This window comes from Mytilus galloprovincialis, chromosome 7, assembly GCF_965363235.1.
Source record: "Mytilus galloprovincialis chromosome 7, xbMytGall1.hap1.1, whole genome shotgun sequence".
NCBI lineage: Eukaryota > Metazoa > Mollusca > Bivalvia > Mytilida > Mytilidae > Mytilus > Mytilus galloprovincialis.
This window is the reverse complement of record NC_134844.1, coordinates 95111093-95134955: the sequence shown is the minus strand read 5'-3', so window position 1 is coordinate 95134955 and position 23863 is coordinate 95111093. Positions and strand designations below refer to the sequence as shown.

The 23863-nt window shown below is 33.7% G+C and overlaps 1 protein-coding gene and 2 long non-coding RNA genes across 4 annotated transcripts in view; 2 read left to right on the top strand and 1 right to left on the bottom strand.

The window, feature by feature from the left end:
* The window catches only part of LOC143084016 (polycystin-1-like protein 2), a 46669-nt gene extending 44148 nt beyond the window's left edge, over nucleotides 1-2521 (top strand). The window contains exon 15 of the mRNA XM_076260428.1: nucleotides 183-2521. Coding sequence (XP_076116543.1) covers nucleotides 183-1393 — 1211 coding nt within the window. The 3' untranslated portion in view covers nucleotides 1394-2521. The remainder of the gene's footprint in view (nucleotides 1-182) is intronic.
* Nucleotides 2522-6526: 4005 nt separating this feature from the next.
* Nucleotides 6527-22068, bottom strand: LOC143084015 (uncharacterized). The gene is made up of 5 exons (XR_012980986.1): nucleotides 21821-22068; nucleotides 20533-20676; nucleotides 14022-14397; nucleotides 11414-11893; nucleotides 6527-6646 (listed from the first exon to the last, which is right to left on the bottom strand). It is a non-coding gene; the product is annotated as an uncharacterized LOC143084015 (long non-coding RNA).
* On the top strand, nucleotides 7310-9989 carry LOC143084014 (uncharacterized). 2 transcript variants are annotated; one of them, XR_012980985.1, is made up of 3 exons: nucleotides 7310-7355; nucleotides 7964-8697; nucleotides 9272-9989. It is a non-coding gene; the product is annotated as an uncharacterized LOC143084014 (long non-coding RNA). The 2 variants fall into 2 exon arrangements; XR_012980984.1 differs by lacking the exon at nucleotides 7310-7355 and having other exon boundaries at nucleotides 7691-8697.
* Nucleotides 22069-23863: the final 1795 nt, after the last annotated feature.

The following is a 23863-nucleotide window of genomic DNA, read 5'->3' as shown; positions in this document are numbered from 1 at the left end:
GATGAGTTTATTTACTAACATCCGGGTATCTGTGATGAGTTTATTTACTAACATCCGGGTATCTGTGATGAGTTTATTTACTAACATCCGGGTATCTGTGATGAGTTTATTTATATTCACTGTGAATGTTTCTACATGAAAATAGAAAAATTCTTGTTTTCATGAACACCTTTTTTTTTTAGACAGCTGTAATTTTCCAGATAAGTTAAGGAAACTGTTTGGCTTGGACCATCTTGACATGAAATGTACATCTACATTGAACACCGTAAATGATGACAATGACAATTACAACAAGTCGTGGCAGATTCAGTCACAACTAGTGCCAGCCACTGATGAATGGTCCTTCCAAAATGCTTGGGACTTAGAGTCTGTACCATATCTAGGCGAACGGGCAATATATGGTGGGGGTGGTTATTTGGTTGACATGAACACAGGTCCTTCGTCTTTTCTAAAGATTTCAGAGTTAATGCTTAAGTCATGGATTGACACAAGAACAAGAGCTTTTTTCATAGAATTCGTCTTGTATAATCCCAATGTTAACATGTATAGTTCAGTTATGATAGTGTTTGAGTATAGCAGTCCTGGTACAGTAACAACATCATTTCAGATATATACAACACCTTTATCCCACTACTCCACTAGTAAAGAAATTACCAGTTTGGTGTTTGAGATAGTATTTTTTCTTTTGACGATTGTCGTGTCTTATATTGAGATCAAAAAGATAAGACTGGTCGGTTTAAAAATGTACTTTAAAAGGTTTTGGAACAAACTTTCCATGTTGATGTTAATATTGTGCTATACTTCAATGGCGATTTTTATAGAGAGATTTAGAATGATAACACACATAATCCAGCAGTATAGAAGTGATGGTAAAGACAGCTACATTAATTTTAGTCTTGCAATCCTTTGGGATTGCATTTTATTTTACATTTTGGCTTTGTTAACCGTTATTATAATGATAAAACTACTGAAACTTTTAATGCTGAATCAGAAATTGAAATACCTATTTTCATTGATGGAACATGTAAAAAAACCTTTAAAATATTTCTTTTTTATCTATGTCATTTCATTGTTAGCGTTTGCGTGTTGTGGGCATTTGTTGCTTGGGGCATCATTAGCTGGTTATAGATCATTCGGAGACAGTTTGATGGTCCTTATAGAATGTACTTTCAGGATTGTCAATTATAATCAATATCTTGAATTTCATCCACAATTAGGTCCTCTTTTTATACTTTTGTTCATATTTATATTTGTGTTTGGTTTAATGAATATGTTTACTGTTATTGTAATGAATGCGCAGAAATCCTTAAGACAAAAAGGGGTAAAACATGATGACCAACTAACATTACTGATTAAGTACTTTGTGCAGAGCATCAGAAGAATGTTTCGATAATATAATAAATCAGTACTCAGTGCAGCATCAGAAGAATGTTTCGATAATATAATTAATCAGTACTCAGTGCAGCATCAGAAGAATGTTTCGATAATATAATAAATCAGTACTCAGTGCAGCATCAGAAGAATGTTTCGATAATATAATAAATCAGTTCTAAGTGAGCCGCATTAGAATAATGTTTCGATAATACAATAAATAAGTTTTAAGTGCAGCATTAGAAGAATGTTCCGATAATATGATAAATCAGTTTTAATTGAGCCGCATTAGAGGAATGTTCCGATGATATAATAAATTAGTACTAAGTGCAGTATTAGAAGAATGTTCCGATAATATGATAAATCAGTTCTAAGTGAGTTGCATTAGAGGAATGTTCCGATAATATAATAATAAATCAGTACTAAGTGCAGCATTAGAAGAATGTTCCGATAATATGATAAATCAGTTCTAAGTGAGCCGCATTTCAGGAATGCTCCGATAGTAAAATAAATCAGTACTAAGTGCAGCATTAGAAGAATGTTCCGATAATATGATAAATCAGTACTCAGTGCAGCATCAGAAGAATGTTTCGATAATATAATAAATCAGTTCTCAGTGCAGCATCAGAAGAATGTTTCGATAATATAATAAATCAGTTCTAAGTAAGCCGCATTAGAATAATGTTTCGATTATAAATTGAATCAGTTTTTAGTATAAAAAACCAGGAGAATGTTTCATTATAAATTGAATCAGTTCTTAGTATACAAAAACCAAAAGAATGTTTCGATTATAAATTGAATCAGTTCTTAGTATACAAAACCAGAAGAATGTTTCGATAATATGACAAATTAGTACTTGGTGATCAGCTTCAGATGATATTTTGATAATATAATAAATCAGTACTTACATGTAGTGAGCAGCTTCAGATGATATTTTGATAATATAATGAATCAGTACTTAGTGAGTAGCTTCAGATGATATTTTGATAATATAATAAATCAGTACTTAGTAAGCAGCTTCAGATGATATTTTTATAATATAATGAATCAGTACTTAGTGAGCAGCTTCAGATGATATTTTAATAATATAATGTATCAGTACTTAGTGAACAGCTTCAGATGATATTTTGATAATAGAATAAATCAGTTAGCTTGCTAGTTTTAATTTTTATCAAACGCCATACTTTTGTGCTGACATGAAAAATCAAATGCACAGGTATTTGTTGGGACAGGTATTTTTTAGGTTTATGTTCATTAAGTATTTCAACTTTCTCTTGTTTGCAATGTTGTATAACTTTGTATCTCATTCTTCTTTCCGATTTTTTTTAGTGTCACTGATTATACTAATCGTTCCTTTAAAGTGATACTAATGTAAGCACCTTGACTTAAATTGATTTGACTCGTTAAATGTTCATAGAATTATTACAAAATATTTTCTTTGACCCTTGACATAGGTATAAAAATTCAAGGAAATTTAAATCACGGGCTTTATCGGAATAAAATCATGGATATATGTCAGTTTGACAAACACAAATAAAGACATTGAGAAGCTTATCATCTCGATAACAATAGAACGTAATAAAACGTTCAGGTGATTTTTACAGAGTTATCTCCCTGTAGTGTAATGTACAACATTTCAAAAGATTTCATCAAATCTACATGTCTTATGGTTTACTATATCAGACGCGAGCTAACCTTGTGGATCTGATGAGTTCTTTTTGGAGGGAATAAGTTATAACAAAGGCTAAAAAAGCTACTTTAACAGAAACAGGTACATACATCTCATTTGATGACTTTGACATTTGGAATGCAAATATAGTATGGTGAACTGGATATCTCTTTTGTAAAAGTTATATAACTTACTTTTGTATTTTAAAAAGTAAAATCACAAAAATACTGAACTCAGAGAAAATTCAAAACGGAAAGTCCCTTATCACATGGCAAAATCAAATGACAAAACTTATCAAAAACGAATGGACAACAACTGTCATATTCCTGACTTGGTACAGGCATTTCCAAATGTAGAAAATGGTGGATTAAACCTCTCACTATGTACGACAGTCTCATCAAATTCCGTTATATTTACAATGATCCGTGACTAAACAGACATACATAAAATAGTTAAAATATGGGTACAGCCGTCATCATCAGGTTACAATTTAAAAAAAAAATTTCGCGTGTCTGACGTTAGAAAATGTATACGTCACATATTTTTGTCGTTCAATGTGTATACAGACAATTTTAAGATTTCCAATGGGCAATGTTAGCATACAGGGTTAAAAAATCAAAAGTATGTAAGAATTAATTTCAGAAATAGACCAAGATTTAAAAGATAATGAAACTTTTAATCTAGTTTAACTGGAAAAGAGTGCAATCATTTCTTCTTTACTTTAAATTGGGATATTTTAATACCGGTCCCACACATTTACTTTATATTAAGTAATGAAAATAACAAATCATATAGGTATCCATGCATTTATTGCCGACGAATTTTCTATTTAATTCATATAAGAGGGGGGTTAGGAGGGGTCCTGATCCCGAAATCCCGGGCTTAAACACAATATCCCGAGGTCCCGAATTTAAAAAAAATTAAATCCCGACATCCCGAAGTTTAAAAAAACATAATTCCCAGATCCCGAAAGGATCAATCCCGAAATCCCGAGCTTAAAATACCCGATCCTGGAGTCCCGATAAAGGTCCTATCCCCCCTCATAGATAAGCACTCAAAATCATATACATGTATAAGTATAAAGCCTCAAAATCGTATGCATGTATAATACAATTGCGAATGGATATTAGGGAATATGACAAAAAGACAGCCCGATCAAGAGCATAACAGCTCAAAGCCATCTATTGATTTAACACAGCGAAAAAATTCAACACCCGAAGGAAGGATACAGCTAGCCCCGCCCTTAACAAAAAAAATTACTAGTTCATTGAAAATGGACGATTAACTTAACATCAAAACATATAAAAAAACTAAATAATAAAAAAAAACATACAGCACTGACAATAGCTATATACTGCATACTTTGAACTGGTACAAACAAAATTGCAGCTAGATTAAAATTGTTCAGATCAGTATTTAGTTGCGAGGGCATTGTATTTCAGATATAAGATACACACTATACACCAAAAGAAAAGTTCAGTGACATATTAATGTTGTATAAAAAAATTGAAATGTAAGTGGCAAAATGTTTTTCCTGTTTTTCCGTTTCCGTAAGACAGCTAGTTTTTAGGTCAAATAGTTAATTACATGTGACCCGGGGGTAACAGTTATCCTACTAGTATCGATTGTTGATTGCTTTCAGGAATAAATTTGATTATCAGGAGATAATCTCGCAGCTGTCTTTTATGTGAAGATTTACATAGAGGAAAATCAGGTTCTCCGGCTTAATGTATGTGTCCTTGTAAATCATATTTGATTTTTATTATTTTCATCACGGTGGTACCTGTCTTCGTCGACAACATATATAATCTAAAAGAAACTTTTTAGGAATCGAATCTTGTCCCTTTGGCTTGTTTAACTTCATCCCAAAGGTTAAAATTACACAGTTGTAACACGTTGTAATGATGTGCAATCCATCCATCCAATAGTGTTATGGTTTCATATGTATGTATCAGCTTATCAACAGTTTGATACTATATAAGAGGGTCTGGATGGGGGGGGGGGGTTCTGTTATTCTATAAACATTTAATTTTAACCCCTTTTTCTCTAATCTTCAAAAAATTAACCCTTTTTCTCTAATCTTCAAAAAATTAGACCACGCATTTCTCTAATCTTCATTTTTTTATGGGCATTATTCTTTAATCATTTAACCCCATCCAAACCCTTACATAAAGGTAACAGCAGTAATCCGCTGTTAAAAAGTAATAAATCGGTTGAGAGAAAACAAATCCAGTTAACAAACTAGACCCAAGGGTTACACACCAACCATAAGCATGACAAGAGACAAATACCGGAGCACAGAAACACTAAAGAGCAACACAAACAAATGTCAATGCAAAATACATTGAAAAGAACTATAAAATAGCAGATGCCATATTCCGGACTTCGTACAGGACGTTTTTAGAAAAAAAAATTATAATGACTACAATCAGGATAACATGTTTTTCATCTTTTGATCATTGATAGTACAAAAGTATGTACGACGCGACCATGGGACACCATATCAGAATAAGAAGATGAGATATGATTGCCAATAATACAGCATTCAACCATGGCTTACATTTCCTTGCTTGAGGGTTGTTGCTCAAAAGGAAACTAATAATCAAACCAAAAGTTTCAAGAAGTGAAGTTTAACAAAATGGACGAAAGAAACCAAAAGGGACAGTCAAACTCATAAATGTCAAACAAACTGACAACGCCATGGCTACAAATGAAAAAGACAAACAGACAGACAATAGTACACATGACATTAAATCATCCCTCAGTTAATTTTACGGACGCCTTAACGAATTGGTTGACCGTTATGGAATAACTGTTTCGTAGATGATAGCCGGTATATTCCATATGAGGGACGAAAGATACCAGATTGTCAATCAAACTCATAGTTTGAAAATGAACGGTCAACGCCATGGTTAAAAATAAAAAGACACACAGACAAATAACAGTACAGAAGACACAACATAGAAAACTAAAGACTAAGCAACCCGAACCCCACCAAAAACTGGGAGTGATCTCCGGTATTCTGGAATGGTAATTAATAAGTAGATCCTGCTTCATGTAGCACCCGTCGTGTTGCTTATGTTATTACAAATCCGGTAAATAGTCTCAATCGGTGAGGCACATTGGTGAAGAGAAGGGTAATAAAAGTCATAACTGCATTCCACTCCCTTTTTCCCGAATTAGACTTTTTACATATTTCTAAAAACACGAAGAGCAGGATCTGTTTACCTTTCGGTAACACCTGAGATCATCCCCAGTTATTGATATGATGTAAATGTTGCTCAGTCTTTAGTTTTCCATAACACCTCAACAAATCAATTGGAAACATAACTTCAAAATAATTCAGAATTTTCTTGACGCCTACGATAAAACATGAATGGGAAAAGGTCGAATTGGCTGCTTCGTCAGAAAGGGTCAAAGCACTCAAGTATCTCATAAAACGACGAGTGTATAAGTTTTAAAAAAGGGTAAATGATCAACCATTGGTGCAAAATAACCAACTGTTTATTATATATAGTGACGAGATATAAAAAAGTATATAATATAGTGAAATATAAAAACAATAATTAGAACGCCCAACCGTTGGGTCTATAAGTCACTTAATACCTTGCCACGCAACTACACATTTTACACATACCCCTTTCCCACGCGATTACACATTTTTACACATACCCCTTTACCCCGCAATTACACATTTCTACACATCACAGTAAAATCGGTATTACTCTAATTTAAAGGCGAAAATAATGAAATTGTAAAAAGAAACGAGTTGCTGAAAACTTCCCCTTTGTTTTTAATAAAATTTTATGATCGAATAACGTTCAGTGTACGATATTTTTGGAGCAGACGACAGCTGTAGCAGATATTTCGGAAACAAAATGTCCGCCGTTTTTCACTGACGCTGACATGTCTGAGCAAAACAGCTTATACTCTGATGAGGGCAGTGACGACAATGAATTATCAAGTGGGGATGAATGGCTGGAGAATTATAATGCTGAAGTCGATCATGGTTCCCCTGACAATACACCCGTGGTATCAGATGAAGAGGCCAATGACGAGGACGATGCAGCTCCCGAAAATGCAGAACTTGTTTGGAGAGAAACATACGAAGAACTTGACACAGACCCCTTTATTCAGATCACTGGTCCATCACACAATCTGAACCCTAATGCCAGTGAGCTTGAGTATTTCAAGCTTTTCTTCGACGATAATATGCTTGAGAAAATTGTGAGCCAAACAAATCAATATGCAGCTCAAAATGGCGCCGACCCACTCTGGAGTGATACCACCCGGGATGAGATTTCGGCTTTTATAGGTGCTTTTTCCATAAGTTAATAGTATTCAAAATAATAAAAACTATATTCCACACCTTTCAGAGTTAAAATTTACCAGAAAATCCTGTTTGCCAGATATATATCTGGTTAAATATTTGCACATAATATGTACATAAAAACACAGGCAAAAATTCCAAATTCACTTCAATTTGCCATCATAAACCTTTGCAAAGTTGAATAGACTTACCATAATTAAAGAAGAACATATACATTCCAAAGATAATAAACTAGCGAAATATAAAAATCATTTACATGCGGTTTTTAATGCAATTACACTAAAACAAAACGTCAACATGTACACGTTAGAAATACAAAACAAAAATGTCAAGGACGTAAAATGACGTCAAAAAAATGTGTGTCACATGACGGGCACCTGTCAATACCAAAACAAAATTCCTAAAATAAGAAAGGTCACATAGTGCGCATTTTGTTTTAACTGTACATTGTTGTACATTGTTGTCACGGTAAATAAAGATCTGAAAAATTCTGAAAAGAAAAGTAAATGCTGTATTATTTTAATACGCAACATGTACTTTATTTGGTAATTTATGTTGAAACTGGAATTAGTATTTCACGTATATTTTTTCAGGGATGCAGATATTAATGGGAATAAACCAGCTTCCTGATTATTCCTTTTACTGGTCCAATAATAAGTATTTAGGGAATCAGGGGTTTAAAGAAGTCATGTCAGTAAAACGGTATGAAAAGCTCAACCAATATATCCATTGTAATGATATAGAAACTGATGTCCCTGTAGACCAACCTGGGCACGATAAGCTCCACAAGATACGCCCTCTTATTGATTCATCTCTCCAAAACTTCGCAGCACGATACAACCCAAATAAAAACCAAGCCATTGATGAAGCTATGGTGGCTTATAAAGGAAGATCGGTAGCCAAACAGTATATACCATCAAAACCCACTAAATGGGGATTCAAAGTGTGGATGAGGTGCGATAGTAAATCTGGATATTGTCACAAGTTTGATATTTATATGGGAAAGGAGACGGCTGTTGATAGTACAAAGGGTTTAGGACATCGTGTTGTGGAGAAATTGGCTGAAGATCTACATCATAAAAACCATCATTTGTATTTTGACAGTTACTTTACCTCAATACCATTATTGCAAGATCTGTTAAGCAATGGAATATATGGATGTGGAACCATTCGACAGAACAGAAAAGGCTTTCCACAAGATTTAAAGAACGCCCCGAGGATGCAAACTGGCCAGTTTGTAGGAAGACAAACAGACAATATGGTGGGCGTTGTTTGGATGGACAAGAAACCAGTTAATGTTGTGGCTTCCAATGAGTCATTGATTGAGGTAACCACATCATCATCATCAACTCATCATCATCATCATCATCATCGTCATCATCATCATCCATTGTCGTCGTCGTCATTTTATCATTATTACATCATATATATCATCATTATCATAATTACATCCTTCTTTTTCAGATCTTTTTTCATATATTTCTCATAGTTAAGTTATAACAGGTTCTTCTTTGGGGACCCTGTGTAATACTTTAGATGAGGATATTACCCGTCCCCATCCTTATTCAGGGTAGTTTAAGGTGTAATTGGTATACGCAAACGGAACGGCATGGTACGCAGTTTTCAGGAATTTAGTATTAAGTATTCAGTACGCATTAATTATAAAAAAAGTCTCCTTTTTACTTTTCTTTTGCAGACCAGCACAGTGTGTAAGAACGAGAAGATTGCAAATAGTATTAAATGATCAATTCAAATTTTATTTCAGCCTTAAATGTCTTAATTATGAAAAGTATGAAATAAAATTATTTATTTTTCCAGTGAATTATTTTTTTTGTAGGGAAATACTTGCCAATGTTTTTTTTTTTAAGTTTTTATAGTTAAATGATTTTAATTATTTGTAGGTAGATACAACAAACCGGAGACAGAAAGATGGGACAAATGCCCGCGTTACAAGGCCGCGCGTAGTTACAAATTACAAGGAAAATTTCAGAGGGGTTGACATCTCTGATCAATTACGTGCAAAATATTCAATTGGTAGGCCATCTAAAAAATGGTGGAAATATTTAATGAATTTCATAATAGATCTTTGTATTGTGAACTCATTTATTGTAAAGGCAGAAACAGAGGTTCCGCAAGTAGCCCGTACTAAAAAGAGGTATAGGCAATTGGACTTCAGGATAAATTTGTCAACACAACTTATAGGGAATTTCGCACGATTGAGGACACCAGCACCACCAATGAGACCGCGAGCAACACACGCTCATTTGAAATTGGGCCGCAAACGTTCCACATGCAAACTTTGCACAAAAACAGGAGAGAAGAAGCGTAAAACACCACAAATGGGATGTGAAAAATGTGATAAGCATTTATGTTCAGCTGAATGTCACAACACATTCCATGTTAATATTGGGATCGGAGTTGTCACGGAAGAATAATGAGTCAGAATGATTTGAAATTATAGAGCAATTCATGTTGTGCATTTGAAAACACATATCAAACTTGCCAAAATTTGTTATAAATACCATTAACATATACTTCTTGTAGAATTCAGAAAAAAGACAGAATACATGGGCTTAATTTGGTGCTGCCAAATTGTGTCAATAAATATGTAATGAGTAATCTTTCTTCTCTACTCTGTGTTCAGACCTGACATGCATGGTGTTTAATAATCAATGCTATCGTATTTTGGTATATATGACTTTGTCGTCGTTCGTCTGTTAAGTTTTGGCTCCCGTAATTTTTATTTGATTCAAAGTTATTATAAATTAATCATCTTCTTCTTTATAAGACAGTGCATTAGCTCCATTCTACAAGAGAACCATTTGATCTTGATAGCTATCAGTACACTAAAATGAATGTACAGTTGATCATCTTAAATACAGGCTGAAAAAGAAAACAAAATACATACTTTATAAATGCCCGGTAACTAGGCCACCCTCTGTACCTCTGTGATTGTCACTCCGTGATGATTGATTCTGTACTTTATTTATATGACTATTAAACTTCACTACATATGATACTTATTATTTACAAAATTCAATTTTGACTGGAAAAAAATGGTACTTATTACTTACAAAACTCAAATTTGACTTGAAAAAAAAATGTCCTATTGATATTTTTCAAAACAATATTGCGTAGTAACCACACAACCGATATTTACAAAATAAAAACCATAAGATGAAGAAATGTTTAATTTGGTTCTGTTCATTTGGACTTAATTTTCGTGAGGATCCTTTTCCTTTTTTGATGAGGTAAACACAATCAAAAATATTTACGATTTAATTTTGATTAAAATGCATAGCAAAATTTTCAAGAAATATTTTTCTTTGTGTTCAACTATCAAAAACAAAAAATAAGCCTGAATTATATCATATGGCCGATTCCAAATAAACAATAAAAGTTTAAACATTTCTACATCTTGTGGTGTTTGTTTCATAAAAATCGATCATGTAGTTACTTCACAATATTTTTTGAAAAAAAAATCGATTTTAGATGAAATAACAGCATTTTTTAAGTGAGAATTCTTTTTTTTTTTCAAAATTTGTAGAATTCCTTTAAATTTATAAGTTGTCTGATTCCATGCATTAATCGCCATTTCCGTTTGTTGATTATATTATAAGCAAAAGGTGCTCCAGACAGTGGAGGAATGTATTCACAAGAAAGAAAGCAGGACTTCCATACATACTTCTACGGCATAAATCAGTTAGGGGATACGCAATATTGATTTGTCAATGAAACAATTCACATCAACTTTGGTGCAATAAATATTTGATTAAACAAAAATACACGATTAAATCCTTTGATTGGTGGACAGCATCATTATAATATGAAAAGGTACAGTTTCAAATTAACAAATCAATATTCAAGCAAAGCTTTAATTGTCCGTTTCGGCCCATACACACACATTTACATACGTGCTAGTGCATTTCCAAGTGAACAACGTCGCGTATTTATGCTTTGCGGGAAAACGACTGTAACGTGACGTTACTGTTGCCTGGTAAGTAAAAACATCAAAAAATAAATGCGTGGCAAAGTGTTAAAACATTAATGTAAATGGTACGACGAACACAATGAATAAGTTCTTTTGAAAATAGTCAAAAACTTTCAATCATATCTTAATAATGATGAAAAGGATATTACATAAAGATTTTAATTTAGGTACTAAGTTATATTAGTACAGATCGCTTTTGCGCTGTCGTGCTGAATGGCCAAAACAATCCGTTTTTTTTTTTTGGCGGGAATTCGACATTATGGTAGGTACGACACTTGTAGATAAAACCAAAAAGAAAAAATTTGCATTCTTGTTCACTACCGATGAACTGTATGAAATCATATAAATGTTAATATACAAATTGTATGATATATTGATCGTTTTCCCGTACTCACATGACGTAGTATACCCAGTACACCACACAAAATAATATAAAAGATATAGGAAATATGACGCGAGAAACATTGTCTATTGTCTTGGCTTTCTTGTGACCAGTCATTGGTTGTCTTGAAACATTCCTTTCCAACTTTTCCTGTGATAAGAAATAAATGATGAATAATAATTATAAGGGAACAGTGTTTGTGTTAATTGACGAAATCAAACTCCTGCCGTCTATGTTTTAATCGTCAATATGGAATTTACTCACATAATCGATAACACACTATTATATTATATCTATAATCTTACTGACTATTATAACATGATGCATTAAAACTAGTGGCCTATCAAGTGATCAAGTTTTCTTTTGCAGAACTTTCATTGATCTTTACAAACTATAAATGCCAACATAAACAACTTGTTAGCTTTATCTGTGATTTGTGATTCATTTCAATCGTTCATCATCAATCTCTTCGTGTGTTGCAACCTTTCAGATTTTTTTCTCAATACGTTGCACAAGGACTCAATTTGCAGATTACAATTTGGACAGTCTATGATGAATTGTCGTTGTAATAAACGTATCAACCCGGAAGTTTTCGAATAACAAAGTTGTCTCCCATTTGGTCAATTTGATTGAAAAACGACACGTTTGTCAGAACTTTACATAGCAATTGCTTTCGCTCGGAAATTTGAATATTTTGACCTGAATGAAATGATATCCGAGTAAGGGTGTCGTTGATTGGAAAATCAATGCATGTTTCTGATAGAATTCTAGAAGAAATTGAGTGTGTTCGTAAGGTAAAAAGTTAAACAGAAATATTTTTTTAATTAGGATGGGTAAGCCATTCAAATCGGCGACTTATATCCCTTGAGGATTTTTCAGTATACGGATGTGGATAATACACTGCACATTACTAGAAAACAAAGAAATAGTTATGCCATCGTTTAAACCCCTAATAATGTAATACCAACAGACAGGAGATGGAGTGTTGTCTCATTGGCATTCACAACAGATCTTATAACTGGGAAATACCAAATTAAATAAAAACATTGATAAACGAAATTTTAATCTGCTAACCGATTCCTTAGGCACGTTTGTTTTAACAAAGGGACATAACAACGATACTAACGTAAATTGAAATAAATCACGCCTACTAATCCCAGATGAAAGATACATTGTCTCCAATGAAATTATTTTTAACCAATCATATTCCTAGAAATGTATAGAGGGTAAGATAGTTCGAAATATTGCGCCAAAGACCAGGCTGATATCTTCAGATAGTTCCTCTGAATCAGACTTCATACGCCAATAGCTTTTAGAAGAGTCCTTAAACAAACAGGGAGCATTCTTCTTATTCCAACCAGAAGTGGCAAATGCTTGCTGCGAATTCTAACATCGTGTATGTATATGTTCCACGATAAGGTCAAGAAGGTGTGTAGCCAAATTACCCTGACAATGACTAATTATATTTCAAAAGGCAACTTAAAAATAAAGTTTAAAAAAAGCTGTACAGGAAACTAAAAAAAGTCATTCTTGCACTCTTGTCCGAAAACAAAATCTTATTTTCCAAATGTGTATAAAGTATATTCAAATAAGTTAACGTGACGGTACCGACATTGCACCTATCTTGACAGTTTTTTCAACTATGCTTTTTTATGAAAAATTTTCATTTTGTGTTTATTTTGTAGCCGTATCCTTCTTTATTATATAGGTAAACAAATTTGATTTTCAATTCATATGGAATCATAGAAAAAAATGGTGTGAACTGACCTCCAAACCATCAATGATTCTGCAATGAGGAGTACCGAAATTGCATCCATGCTTTAATTCGCATCGTCAAAATCCGAATAACAGAGCTTTTGTTTATTTTTTTCAAATATTTTAAACAATTGGATATTTGTCCATGCTTACTCTTTTTTTTTTAAGAAATGGATACTTGGAACATATTGTATTTGCTTATTTTAAAAAATGACGTTTTGGTGACGTCGCATGGCGACGTTCCGATAAATTTTGCATTTTTAGTAAACTCTTCATCTGTTGATAAATACTGAGAACGTTTTGTGTATATCTAAATATATTTACCAATTTTGAAAGACGTGCAAAATATCAAATCATAAAAATACAAGTTGTTTAGTCTCTGGGAGATCTTGTAAGATTTCTGCTGCTATTTTTTTTTGCTAAATAGGTGCAATTTGGGTACTCGTTCCAATTTGGGTACCGTTGCGTTAGACAAACAATATCTCCTTAGTTAGATACTGAAATCTCGTCGAAGAATACCTACCAGACAAGGTTTACTGTCTCCATTTCCTTTGAGTCGAACACTTTGAACTCGTCTGATCTGCCGCCGTTCCATTACGTTTACAAACGCAAATTCTAACAGCGCAGCAAATACAAACACTAAACAAGCTCCCATCCAAACATCTATAGCTTTAATATATGATACTCTCGGAAGTGACGCAGTACCCGCTGATCTCTGTGTCGTCATGGTTAAAACAGTGAGAATACCTAACGAGATTCGTGCCGGAACAGCGTCGATCGTCAACCAGAACGAGACCAGGAGAGTAAAACAATCATCACACTAGGTACAAAGAACTGTATCATATAATAACCAATGTTCCGTTTAAAGTGAAGATCCAGTTGTATACAACTAAATGATGCTGTAAAAACATGGTTCTGGTTAATAAAATTTAATAATGATAGAAAGTCTCAATCTTAACAAGTAAATGATTATAATGCTGTAAAATACATAGTTTTAATTGATAAAATGTAAGTAATGGTAAACGGTCTCAATCTATACGTTAAGCGGCAAATATAACATGTATAATCCGGACGAGAACATATCATATATGATGGATTGGGACAGTTAGGAAGATGCCATCATGATTTGTTTGACCGTTAATTAATATATTGTAACGCCTCTGGTATAGCATTACGTAGCTCATATTTAAATGTGTGTGTGTGTGTACTTGCTTAACACTAGAACCTTGGTAGCAGGCCTTTTATAAACTTTCACTGGTAATCGTGAAACATGCAATGGTAACTTGTAATCCTTGGTAGCTGGACTGAGTAATCTAAGACACTGGTTTCTTATTCATTTCAAGACAAAATATAACAAAAACAGTTATAAGTTTAGCAATGACTATTTAATCAGTCATAAATCAATATATATATGTTATAAATAAATATCCCAAAGCAAAAACGATTCAGAGCCCCCCTTGGATGTTAATCGTCGTGCGTAAACATGGGAAAGTGGTTTTACTATTTATAGTATTATAGTAAATAATATAGGTCACTTGTCAGGTCGTAAATATCATAAAAATCGGGGTTAGCATTAACCTGGTAATGGTTCACAAGTGGTATAGGCTCTGGTAATAATGGTATCTCTATCAAAAATGGTCAAGGTAATGTGAGCTGAGCTGTCCTGTCCAGAATCGTCTGCTACAACCGTTTATATAGTCCAGAAGTCCGCGGACACAGAAAGTGTGTCCGTTACTATAACGATAAGTGTGTCCGTAAAATTAACGTAGCGATTGGTTGTAATTCTGAATATACATAATACCGGGTTCTGGAAACTAGGTTATCTCTGTCCATTCCGATTGGTCCTTAAAACCGGAAGTTCCCACGGCAATACTATAGAACATGGCGCAAAAACAAATAGAAATACACAACTGTCGAGGAAAAAGGGGAGATATGGGCTTATCAAGAATAACCCTTAGTGGGAACGTACCCTGGTTACAATATAGACCCTTAACGTGATTGAATAAAACAGGTGAGCAAAAGGGACAAGCGATATACAGGTCAAACTAAAGCTGGGAACATGTCAAAGTACCCCCCTGGTCAAACAGTGAGAACGAACCCTGTCCTATCAATATTTCCCATAAACAATAATATAATACATACAATACAATACAATACGGCCGCGATACCTGAAATATAAAGTGTTCATAGGCATAGTCCTTCCGTTCATAATATAACAGTGCAGCTCAGAGTAACGGAACACGAAAATGAAAGTGAAAGTAGAAATGAACTCTCTGAGCAACACAAGAAAAGAATGAAACATGATACATATAAACCTATCATCCTTAACTCCTACCCTTAGGCATAACACTACCCCCCACCCAGGGTTAAAAAGGGTTCGTCCTCGAACTAAAAATAAGGACACCTACCTAATAAATACCTACTTATCAATCTACTAAAAAAAATAAAACCGGATCTTCTCTGTGTGGTTGCTGGATCTGTCGACATGGTAAAGCTGGCTCTGTCGACATGGTAAATTTATCACAATAATCATCATTAGTTCTATAGTGTCGATCTCTGGTACTGAGATCAAACATTTGTACTATAATTCTGGTGTCAATAATATAGTGTTAAACATGGTATAACGTTGTATCTCTGGAATTGAGATACTCTGTATACTAGTATATATCTTGTTTCAATGTAAAGTGCTTGCTCTACTTGGTATAAACTTCCTGGTACAGTTGGTTCAAATAAATAAGTGGATAAATAAATGGTACTTTCAATTGTGCATGTCACCCGTCACAAAGACACGTCAGTGAATCACAACAATACCATATGAAAAATATTCCACAGACCTTCCATCCGTCACACAGACACGTCGATGAGTCACCGGGAACACTGGTAAACTAAAATTGGTAACACAAATACTGCATGGTATTCCACAGACATTCCACCCGTCACTTAGACACGTCGGTGAGTCACCGGGACAATACCAAATAAAAATATTCCACAGACCTTCCATCCGTCACACAGACACGTCGATGAGTCACCGGGAACACTGGTAAACTAATATAGGTAAAACAAAAAATATATGATATTCCACAGACATTCCACCCGTCACATAGACACGTCGGTGAGTTTGGGACAATACCAAATAAAAATATTCCACAGACCTTCCATCCGTCACTCAGACACGTCGATGAGTCACCGGGAACACTGGTAAAACAAAATATATAACAAAAAACTGCATGGTATTCCACAGACATTCCACCCGTCACTTAGACACGTCAGTGAGTCACCGGGACAATACCAAATAAAAATATTCCATTGACATCTCATCCGTCACTCAGACACGTCGATGAGTCAATCAGAATATTTCTGTATACTAGTAAATAATACTGTAGTCAATAAAAGGTCCAACCACACAACTCTGTTTATCATACAAAGGTCTATAAAAAGGTTATTCATTGGTAACATGAATGCATACATAACACCACCTCAGCAGTTTCAACTGATAGAACAATAAATATTTAACGAGGTGCAACTCTTTATAAAAATACTGAAATATTTAACAAACTCATTTTCCGGTATCAAAAATTACTACTAGTATTACTGGTACAAAACTCACTTTCAGGTATCGAAAATGACTATTACTGGTAAAAATCTCATTTTCATAACAAATATATATATAAAAAAAAACATGTTCACATGCTAACATTCATGGTATCTGAATGTAACAAACATTGACGATTAAATTCTCTTAGGACAGTCTCTAATGGCGTGTCCTTTCTCATTACAGAAATAACAGGTCTGGTTTGCCTTGGCATTTATACAAACAGACGTTTCAGATTTTGATTGCTGTCTAAACTTTTTCTCTCTAGCCCTAAAAGTTTCACATTTCAGAGCACAGTACAATGCCCCGTCAATGGTTTCTACATTGCTTTGTACAATAGCCAATTCTAAATCATGATAATTTAGTGCTTTTCTAAATGCCCTATAAGTTAAATAGTCTCTGGTATGGAGACTCGCTAATGGGTAAGCCATTCTGACTAGCCTTTTTATATTATCCGCCAGTTCCTGCAATGGTTGACCTGGTTTTCTAAAACAAGCATCAATTTGTGACATATATACATCTGACAGGTTTTCAGGAGCAAACCTTTTGGTTAACAGTTTAACTAAATAACAATATGTTGGGATATTATCTATCTCAATATCAGCTAAAGTCGACAAAGCAGCACCATTCATACATGTAATAAGCTTTAAAACTTTTATATCTTCAGACCAATTATTTAATTTTGCAACAGCCTCAAAATGTAACTTGTACTCAAGCCAGTTAGTGGACCCATCAAAGATGGATGGTTTGGTATACCCAATAGTCTCGATGCATACTGGTTCTCGGTTAGACAACTGGTTTGATTCACTACTTCCGCATACTGTATTGGTAACATTAGAACTTGTATTCTCACATGAACAATCATTGGTAACTTTTGGTATTTTATCTAAAACACTCATACACAAATTTGTCACTTGGTCCTCTATTTTCGATATACTACTTAAAAGTGATTCAGAAAGATTTTCAAGCTTTTCTACTTTTTCATTATTTATCTTTAACTGTGTTTCAAATCTATTAAAACGGTCCCCTAGGATATTCAAATTTCTACTGAACTGGTTCACTACATTTGTATAGACCTCAACCTTCTTATTCATGGTATTTACTACATCATCTGGCCTTGATGCACAAGATTTATCACTAACTGGGGTAGATGCACGACTGTCAGGAACAAAATTTTCCGAAGGACTAACGCAACTACTCATGTTAATTATTTAAATTAAATCTGTACAAGTAAGTCAAAAAAATTTCATCAATAAAAAAATACTGGTTCAAGTCTACGCTCGAGGTGTGGTTTTATACGTATCCCACCGCCAGACACCAAATGTAACGCCTCTGGTATAGCATTACGTAGCTCATATTTAAATGTGTGTGTGTGTGTACTTGCTTAACACTAGAACCTTGGTAGCAGGCCTTTTATAAACTTTCACTGGTAATCGTGAAACATGCAATGGTAACTTGTAAACCTTGGTAGCTGGACTGAGTAATCTAAGACACTGGTTTCTTATTCATTTCAAGACAAAATATAACAAAAACAGTTATAAGTTTAGCAATGACTATTTAATCAGTCATAAATCAATATATATATGTTATAAATAAATATCCCAAAGCAAAAACGATTCAGAGCCCCCCTTGGATGTTAATCGTCGTGCGTAAACATGGGAAAGTGGTTTTACTATTTATAGTATTATAGTAAATAATATAGGTCACTTGTCAGGTCGTAAATATCATAAAAATCGGGGTTAGCATTAACCTGGTAATGGTTCACAAGTGGTATAGGCTCTGGTAATAATGGTATCTCTATCAAAAATGGTCAAGGTAATGTGAGCTGAGCTGTCCTGTCCAGAATCGTCTGCTACAACCGTTTATATAGTCCAGAAGTCCGCGGACACAGAAAGTGTGTCCGTTACTATAACGATAAGTGTGTCCGTAAAATTAACGTAGCGATTGGTTGTAATTCTGAATATACATAATACCGGGTTCTGGAAACTAGGTTATCTCTGTCCATTCCGATTGGTCCTTAAAACCGGAAGTTCCCACGGCAATACTATAGAACATGGCGCAAAAACAAATAGAAATACACAACTGTCGAGGAAAAAGGGGAGATATGGGCTTATCAAGAATAACCCTTAGTGGGAACGTACCCTGGTTACAATATAGACCCTTAACGTGATTGAATAAAACAGGTGAGCAAAAGGGACAAGCGATATACAGGTCAAACTAAAGCTGGGAACATGTCAAAGTACCCCCCTGGTCAAACAGTGAGAACGAACCCTGTCCTATCAATATTTCCCATAAACAATAATATAATACATACAATACAATACAATACGGCCGCGATACCTGAAATATAAAGTGTTCATAGGCATAGTCCTTCCGTTCATAATATAACAGTGCAGCTCAGAGTAACGGAACACGAAAATGAAAGTGAAAGTAGAAATGAACTCTCTGAGCAACACAAGAAAAGAATGAAACATGATACATATAAACCTATCATCCTTAACTCCTACCCTTAGGCATAACAATATCTATCACAGATTTCTTTCTAATGTCATCTTGAATCGAAGCATCAAACCTGTTCTCATTTCCTTGTTAATGGCATAAATAGTGAACTTGACATATCACGAGTTTTTGGCATTTCACGAAGGACTCGACTGGCTTGACTTGATGTGCAGGAACAACGTTCATGTCAAAATGGCGAAAGTTAATCAGTTTGTTTTCTCGTTTCTCAATCTTGGGTTTTAAGTGCAGTGAATTTGTTTATTACTGTTTGTCTCATTTCCGTTTCTATAAAGACAATGAATGTGTCTGTCTGTTTTCAACGCATGGATTCGTGCACACATTCAGGAACCAAGAAATATTTTTGTCAAGAAATAGCTGAAGCGATTTTTTCGGGGTTTTTTTACCAAATATTATATTTTTACATTTGTTCTGCGATCAGTAATGGCGTAACTATATTATGGAAGATGGGTTAAAACCATGAACACTCACAACAAGGAACGCTGGGAACCAGAATCACTCAGAAACAGGAACAATCAGAATCAGTAACCTTCAGAACCGGGGATATCAGAATCACTATACGATTACGATAGATTAAAGTAAAAAATGTTGCTTCATTCATTTATAATTAAAGTGTACAGCAGGCATACATTGTACACAACATAGTCTTTAGTTTTCTATGTTGTGTCTTGTGTACTATTATTTGCCTGTTTTTTTGGTTTTTTTTTACTTTTTAGCCATGGCGTTGTCATTTTGTTTTCTATGAGTTTGACTGTGCCTCTGGTATCTTTCCCCTCTCTTTTGTTAGGTTAGATATTATATGTTTAATTTGAACCATCAGGGTATACGGTTTTGTTCCATACACGTTTCTCTGAAATATTGACAATTGTGCATTGCTCAATAAAGATATCTATTTGACACTATATAACATGCATGATACACGTACCATTCCCGTTTGTTCCATAGCTTTCATTACATTCCAATGTATCATTTCCAACCAATCGAAATTGTGGCAATTCAAATATGTTACTTTTTTGAACCGCCGACTCGTTTTCCCATTTAAATACTATTCCGTTAGTTGTAAATGCAACTGCAAAAATACAATACTAAGAATCAATTTCTTTGTGTAACATTAATTCTTTAAAAAGAAATTATAAATAAAGATTTCATAAAATGAATAATCAAAATCTCAGTATTTTTTTCTGCTCTTAACAATATCAATAAAATGTGATGGTTAATTAACATATAGTCCTTTGATTTCAAGTTTTATGTCATTACATTCATTCTGCAGTAAATGAGAAAACAACACTTAATATTGTTACATTAATGGTATGTTGGTGTTTTGTTTTTATCTTTGAATGTCTTTTCTGTTCATCCATAGGGTTTTTGTACAGATCCATGGGACAGGATGCTTTCAAGTAAATTCTGGGGGGAATATAACCTATTAGATAGGGATATAAATTATAATTACAAAAATGACCTATTAGATTAGGCCATAAATTATAAACACAAAGAAAACCTAATAGATTGGGCCATAGATTATAATCACAAACATAACCTATAAGATTGGGACATAAATTAAAATCACAAAAATAACCTATTAGATTGGGCCATAAATTAAAATCACAAAAATAACCTATTAGATTGGGCCATAAATTAAAATCACAAAAATAACCTATTAGATTGGGCCATAAATTAAAATCACAAAAATAACCTATTAGATTGGGCCATAAATTATAATCTCAAAAATAACCTATTAGATTGGGCCATAAATTATAATAAAAAAATAACCTTATAGATTGGGAGATTGGGCCATAAATTATAGTCACAAAAATAACCTATTAGATTGGGCCATAAATTATAATCACACAAATAACATATTAGATTTGGCCATAATTTATAGTCACAAAAATAACCTAATAGATTGGGACATAAATTATAATCACAAAAATAACCTTTTAGATTGGGCCATAAATTATAATCACAAAAATAACCTTTTAGATTGGGCCATAAATTATAATCACATAAATAACATATTAGATTTGGCCATAAATTAAGATCAAATAAATAACTTAAAACTAACTTTTACTTAAGGGTATATAATTATCGTAACCATAAAAAAAACAACAACACGGCGGATAACATTTGAAAAGATATATTCAACCTATGCCTACATACAAAGTACAATATACAATTATGGCCCGTTACTTATAAATTTTCATACATATACTTACAGCTTTGAAGATACAACGAACATGTCTGTTCATCCATAGGGTTTTTGTACAGATCCATGGGACAGGATGCTTTCAAGTAAATTCTGCCATTTCCAAAGCCTTATTTCCTCGTCTCCCGATGGGCTGTCAGTGTAACGTGAACGCTGCCATGATGTTTATTTACGTCTGTGACGTCATTTTCATGGGAGGTAACTCGAGTGCAAATCTAGGCACTAAAAAGGTTATTCGCCGGTGAATAATACGGTTATTCACCGCTGGTGTAAATTTAAGGGCTATTCGTCCTCCCTTGCAATTAAACAAAAATTAACCGAATTATTCCATGTCACGTGATAACGTTTCACCCAATAGAATTGTTTAAAATATATGTAAGGTATAATAATATACAATTATTGCCCGTTGAAGAGGTGAATATCCAAAATTGTCAACACGAGAAGGTTATTTCATTGAGGGCACATTCATCGATTCTAAGGGGCCACAATTGTTTTATTATACCGAACTAACAGTGGAAGGGCATTTCGAACACTTACAGTTACTAGTCTATATTTTTAACATAACACACAGACTGGCGTTTGAAAATACATTTGTGTTCGATTTTCTCGAATTTACAACAAAAGTAGAATCTTTTTGTAAAATATTGATGGCCCTGAAAAGGACCGATTATAAGAGATATCATCGGCTGCTGGCACTCTCAGCTCTATTTATGTCCAATGTCATATTTCCTCGTCTCTCGATGGGCTTCCAGTGTAACGTGAACGCTGCCATTTTGTTTATTTACGTTTGTGACGTCATTTTCATGGGAGGTAACTCAAGTACAAATAAACAAACCAAAAGGTTATTCACCGGTGAATAATAGGGTTATTCACCGCTGGTGTAAATTTTTAGGGTTATTCGTCCTTCCTTGCAATTGAATGAAATTTAACTGAATTATTCCATGTCACGTGATTACGTTTCACCACATAGAATTGTTTGAAATATATATAAGGTATAATAATAGGTGTTATTATAACAATAAGTTATTAATTACATGTGAAATATAGTCAGTATTTAAAAACATTAAAACTTACTCTTTCAAAATAAAACAACAACAGTGAAATACTTATTATAAATATTGATATATGAAAATAAAAATAAAAAATCAATATTACAATAGAACACTCTTGTTTGGTAAAATACTTCCAAAATTTTGTTGTTCTAGTTATAAAATTAATATACTGTATTATATTCACATGGTACTGGTATATCCTGAACATGCATGAAATATTTTCCACTGGACGTTAAGCAACCTTCATCAAATATTTTATCATGTTAATTTCTAATACAAAAGAGACCAGAAACACGTAATGTTGCCTTTTTTAAGACTAGGTATTACAAGTAACAAAAATAGTCTTTTGTATGCTTAACGCCAATTTCAAACTGGTTGTAAAATGATTGCCCTCTAATTATTTTTTGTTTTTATAACACTTAATCTGTTATATTTTATTCAACCTATGCGAAGATTTTTTCATACAATTTTATATATAAATTACAAATTGGCATAGGTTGAATGAACCTAACAGCATGTTAACATACTTTATTGAGTTTACATCCAAACAAGTTCAAACAAACCGGCGGATAACAGCAGATTAACATACTTTATTGAGTTTACATCCAAACAAGTTCAAACAACACGGCGGATAACAGCAGGTTAACATACTTTATTGAGTTTACATCCAAACAAGTTCAAACAACACGGCGGATAACAGCAGATTAACATACTTTATTGAGTTTACATCCAAACGACACGGCGGATAACAGCAGATTAACATACTTTATTGAGTTTACATCCAAACAAGTTCAAACAACACGGCGGATAACAGCAGATTAACATACTTTATTGAGTTTACATCCAAACAAGTTCAAACAACACGGCGGATAACAGCAGATTAACATACTTTATTGAGTTTACATCCAAACAACACGGCGGATAACAGCAGATTAACATACTTTATTGAGTTTACATCCAAACAACACGGCGGATAACAGTAGATTAACATACTTTATTGA